The sequence below is a fragment of the Sinocyclocheilus anshuiensis genome, unplaced genomic scaffold (genome assembly GCF_001515605.1).
Source record: "Sinocyclocheilus anshuiensis isolate Anshui unplaced genomic scaffold, SAMN03320099.WGS_v1.1 scaffold1075, whole genome shotgun sequence".
Taxonomy (NCBI): domain Eukaryota; kingdom Metazoa; phylum Chordata; class Actinopteri; order Cypriniformes; family Cyprinidae; genus Sinocyclocheilus; species Sinocyclocheilus anshuiensis.
Genome location: NW_015544163.1, coordinates 1,758,326 through 1,764,341, shown reverse-complemented (window position 1 = coordinate 1,764,341; position 6,016 = coordinate 1,758,326). Strand labels below are relative to the sequence as shown.

The 6,016-nt window shown below is 36.7% G+C and overlaps 1 protein-coding gene across 1 annotated transcript in view; it reads right to left on the bottom strand.

Moving 5' to 3' along the window:
• The window catches only part of coro7 (coronin 7), a 155,019-nt gene that overhangs the window by 84,361 nt on the left and 64,642 nt on the right, over positions 1–6,016 (bottom strand). The window contains exons 8-9 of the mRNA XM_016495662.1: positions 604–687; positions 365–447 (exon numbers count right to left, since the gene is read on the bottom strand). Of these exons, the coding sequence (XP_016351148.1) occupies positions 365–447; positions 604–687 (167 nt within the window). The remainder of the gene's footprint in view (positions 1–364; positions 448–603; positions 688–6,016) is intronic.

Here is a 6,016-nt window from a genome sequence, read left to right as displayed (position 1 = left end):
TATATATATATATATATATATATATATATAAAATCACTCCAAACTAAATATTAAAATAAATGACCATTAGTCAATATGCATACAGGAGTAAGCATCATAAAATTGTATGCATTTTTCCATTTCTTGCACTCTTGCATGTTGTTTAAGTTGCATTAAGTTACTAGCAATCCAAAATGTTTTTCAGAATAAAGTACTAATGAACTCTATGGTCATTGATGCTCTCAAAGACAAGGCTTCTGTTCTGTCTAGCACACACATTCACACACCTGCAGACTGCAACACGTTTGCCTTCACAAACCACAGAAAATCCATTAAATCCTGTCACATGTAAAGCGTATGAATCGGTTTGCTGTTTTTGACTTACGCATTGGAGGTGGCCAAAGACAGCGAGCTAAGAGATGAGCTCAACTTCCTGCTGTCCCAGAGTCTTACTTCCTGCTGCCTCATCTGCAAACACAGATGCACTTACACATTACACTCAATTATTAACACCTCAGAGAAGCGAACCCATTATAAATGAGTGAATTATTACATTTACATCAAACATAATCATAATTATTTTTTTTTTTAACTGTTTAAGCATGTAGAAAACTTCAGAATTACCTGGTTAAAGCCAGTAGTGAGTAAGTTGTCATCTTTGACCCAAAGGACACGAGAGTCTCTATTACCCTGATGACCCTGGACACACTGCGGAGACAGAGAGAGACACATTAATAATTAAAAAATGAAAATGCTTTTAAGCTGTTTTCTTATATAGAGATAGAACAGAGAGATGTATAGAGATGAATGGCTTGTGTTGAAAGCAGATGAACCCTGATGACTGAACGACTGACATCTAAAAATACCTCCTCTTCCTGTCCTTTAAAGTTGACTGTGTGTGATGGCAGGCAGATCAGGGGCTGTCTGTGATGTGAATGACAGACGACTAAATCACAATGCTGCCATAATCACTAACAGCAAAACAACACAGTTCAGATGCTGGGAAGAGATGTCTATCTGTATTTGATACAGAGATTTCTAAAGACACAACCATGACATTCACTCTGAACGGTCAAAGGTCAAACTCTGCCAGCCTAGATGGTGGATCGATACAGTCATAAGCTGTAAAAACCATTTACGTCTTTATCGAACTCAAAATAAATAAATAGACTTTAAATATACATTTCCCTGATCTACTTTGTCTGGGGGTTTTTCTACATTTAAAAATGCATATTCAAACTTTTTTTTTGTCTGTATGGAGTCGCGCTGCTCTTTTCAGCATACTACAGTAATGTTTTCATGCAAACGACACACGTCAAGACTGTATATCTGTGAACTTATGGAAGAACAACACTGCACACACGGCAAAGTTTCATTCATCAAGGAGTCCCAAAGAACATAAATGTTTACCAGGATCAAATAGAGAAAACAAAGAGACACAAAAATCACATTCATTTGCCATTGTGCTGCTCGATCAGATGTTTGACCGTCAGCTGGTGGTTCATCATCTGAAAACAGCACTACACACTGTTTTTGAAGCAGGATTATTGATGGGATGGGTTGAAGAGTGACAGAAGAGGAAGGAGGTGTCAGCGCAGGGTTAGTGTGAGTTTGGGTGTGGAGGTGAACACCTGAGTTTGGATGTGAGCACTTTAGCCTCGTTCAGACTGTCAGCCCAAATCCGATTTTGTGCATTTCTGGATGGAATCTGATTTGAATAACTGACTGTCCACACAGTGTATCGCAACTGAAAAAAATGTGGTTTGACATATACTCTCATGATATTTACAACAAAAACAAAATGGTTAAAATGGTAAAGTTCAAATGTTTTATTACCAGGGTTAATATATTTAACTAAGGCTGAAACTAAAAGTAAAACATGTATTTTCACTGCTTGAATAAAATAAATGTTAAATGAAATAAAATATAAAAGAAACTTCTTATCCACTATAGCATTATTTTTATATAATTGAGATCCTCTTATAGTTTTTATCAATACTTTGACATTTAATTTTTTATTTCTATTTAACTATAATAACACTCATAGTATATATATATATATATATATATATATATATATATTTATATATACTGTATATAATCACTGAGACACTATTATAGATTTTATTAGTAATAATCTAAATTTTTTATTTTCATATTTTCTGTTTTCATTTTAATTAAAGTTGTAGTAATTTTGTTGTGCGTTTTTGTCATGTCTATTGTTTTTTTATTGTATTAGTTTATTCATTTTATTTCAAATAACCAAAGTTTTTATTGATTTAGTTAACTATAATAATTTGCCATTTCTTTGCAACTATAAAAACACCAATAATATACTTATATTCAAAACACAATCTATGAACACAACTCTTAATATTTTACAGTGTTGCTTCTCAAGTTGCATCTTGTTTTCATTTATCAAATTTCATCATTTTTTTGTTGTGATAAACTGTGACTTAATATATTGCTACACCCATGTTAACGGTCAATGGCGATTAACTTCAGCAAATGATCCTGTGCCCTAGATTAGTTTTCAGACAGGTGTGGTTCCTCGAGCACCCGACTTCACAAAACAAGCGTTCACACCAACCAAACAATCAAACCGCTGACGTCAAAGGGGCAAGAGCTCTGGTGTGAAGCGCCCTGAATCGCTCTGGTCCTCATGGATGCGGTCTGGAGTTCACAGGCATCTATCAGCCGCGCACACGCCCAGCACATTAAACCACTCTCAATATATGTCCCTCAGGGGGGACGTAGCTCTCGGGCCATATTGTGCTCCATCGGACCTCATCTGGAAGGAATGGAGGTCTTTGGTTCGCATCCAGGAAGAAATACGGTTGCTGGATGAGGACCAAACATCTTCAGTCTCGGGGTCGAGGATGTGCAAGGAGAGAATCACAGAGCATGGCTCAGATCTGTAATCGCTCGCAATGAACAAATCAACAGTAATGAGAGGACATTTTTTGAAGCTTGATACAAAAGATGCACTTTGCGCATTGTTTAACTGACTATAACTGACATACACACACACATGCACACACAAATAATAAATACAAGTTTGTTATATATATATATATACACACACACACACACACACACATATATATATATATATTAATAAAGAATTCTTGTTCACCTGCAGCATTTTAAATAATTGTTCATTTTAATGTCTGCTATTTTTCATTTAGAATTTTTCAGGTAGAACTTTAAAGCCAGTGCATCCCTATTGAGAATATGAGTCTGAAACCCAAAGAGCGACAAATCAAAGTTAGAAGAAAGTGAGAAGGAACCGAGTGATGAAGACAACAGTCCCTGGTCTGTCGTTTGAGTGTGTTGTCTGCAGATGGATGGCTGAGAACACACACATTCATCAGTCTGTGTGAACTCTCAATCTCTCTTTCTCTCCGCTCCCCTTCCTTTCCCTTTTGTCCTTTTCGTCCTCCCTCTGTGAACTGGCTTGGCCAGGCCTCCGAACGACCTGCAACAATGTGTTCTCAACGCTTTGAACAAACATTGGCAAGACTCGTCCTGAGAGAGACTGCTGGCACGGAGTCTGACTGCAGCGTTCAGGAAAAGATGAAACTCAGGACTGGAGATTGAGCTGACTCACGCTTCACAACCATCACCGTCCTGCCAAACCAAACCACACGGCACAAATCAACCCGTGATTAGAAATGAAAACACACCGACGTGACCGATAATGTCGGATCATTTCCCACGCATTATCAAATATGTTTACCAGAGTTCAGAGATTAATTCAGTGTCTGATCAAGTTTCTGTTATCAATAATGACGCTCAAACAGCTGGACAAACTTGTTTGTGACTACAACAGCAAGTCTGATCATGATTCTAACAATATGCATTCAGATTATAACACAACACTGTGGAAATCTCGATTCTGATTGGCTGGCAGGCACTCCAATAATACATTAATAATAAAATTAAAATCAATCATTTTAAAAGCTGCACGTGAATGTAGATATTATTTAAATATTTTTTAAATTATATATATATATATATATATATATATACACACACACACACTGTATATTGTGCATGCACTTCAGTGTTATTTTTGAGAAATGAAAATGAGAAATGTTGCCTTGGAAACTAGCTAAAATAGTTTAAATTACATTTTTTTTTTTATTTTACCTTTTTTTTGGTTGCACAGTTCCACAAGTTTTACATTCAGACACTTAAAGTTCTTTAATTTCTTGAATACTAACAATACACTTTAAAGTATTCAAAATACAGTCTATTAAAACACGTCTTAATATCGTATGCAGTGTTGCTTCTTGTTTTCAGTTGCTTCTTATTTTCATTTATCAAGCACTTTTTTTTCTAGTCTATTAATGCCAGCTTAGGCTGCTTTAAAGTACTTCCTTACGATTAAGCATTCATACTTGGGAGACAAAAACCTGAAAAATATCTTCGTTACCACATGCACATGTTCATCTTGTAGTATGAAGTGAATAATTGATGCCAGCCTGTTGCATTAGAATAGAAATGCTAATACAAACGTTTGTTTTGTTTTTGTTTTTTGTATTATATAGCGGCACATGAAGTTGACATCACAGTCTTATCCTGAGTACTTCACTGTAAGATGCATAAGAATGTACCTGCTAAGAATATAAAAATAAATACACCCATAAGATGTTTAGCAGAGGAAGACGTTGGAGGATGATGTCATCGCGAGTGTTTCTGCAGCTGCGCTCAGGAAGAGAAAGAGCCATTTATCATCCCGTTTGGCTTTATGTACCAAATAAACAGTGGTTGACGTGAAGGGCATGAGGCCTGTGCCGTGACACCTCAGCTGGAGACATCTGGACCTCAAGAGTGTGTGCGTGTGCTAAACTATTAGCTCCTTCACATGTGCGTCAATAACGTCAATCATCATACTGTATCCGCAGTAACTCATCCTAAGATGTTCAGTCATATTTCTGTTCAAGTTCAGGAGTTCTTACCAAAGAGACTTGCAAGAAGTGCACATATCATGCACGGCACCTCATATTCATCAAAGCTCACTGAAAACTACGCTAAAAAGTGAAACAAGAACATAGCTCTTCTGAAACCTAAATCTACAATCGACTCTGCGGTCTTATGAAGGTTTCAATGTGAGCAAAGGCCACAAGGCTGGCAGTTCATTTCAAGCGTGTCATTTGGGATTGAGCCATTGTGTTTCAAAGTCATTTTCAAAGTGAATAAGTAAACTAGTATAAGAAGTATGCTTATCAATATAGTATAAAAGTATACATATCAAATATTACAAAATAAAGACGCTACAAAAATGGTAAACTCCACTGGGGTGATCAATACTCAAAGATCCTGGAACAACAAAATAACACATTTGACCAATGATGTTATTGAAACTAGCTTAGAAAACTTTAATGGAGATTTTGATCTGGCTTAATTCAGAAAGAAACACTACCGGTCAAAAGTTCGGAATAATTCAAATTTTTTAAATGTTTATTAAAAAAAAGTCTTATGCTCATGCACCAAGGCTGTATTTTAGCAGCAAACCAGCATATTAGAATGATTTCTGAAGGATCATGTTACACTGAAGACTGGAGTAATGATGCTGAAAATTCAGCTTCACTCTTAAAAATAAAGGTGCTTAAAGTGGTCCTATTATGCTCTTTTACAAAGTCTTGATTTTGTTTTGGGTGTGTACTAGAACATGCTCTCATGCTTGGTGGTTATTTTTCACATAATTTACATTATTAAAATACCTTTCTCCCCAGTCTGGCACAAATGGCTCGATTAGTAAAAAAAAACAGCGTTTCAGGCGGTCGCGCACCGGACGAGAAGCGCAGCGTCGCGTTGCGCCACGTCTTTAAAATTCAAATACATTATTTTCTATTAGTGTACACCGGCGGCGCCGTTTGGTGTCTGTCCGCGGCGCCCAGCTACGTCGTGTTGTACTTGTAAGAATTGTTCTAGACATGCCGAAAATTTGAAGCTACAGAACAGCAGCTCTTCTTCTTGGTTTTCTCTGATGCACTAACTCTGCAGCAGCACTTCTTCTTCATCGTCTCGT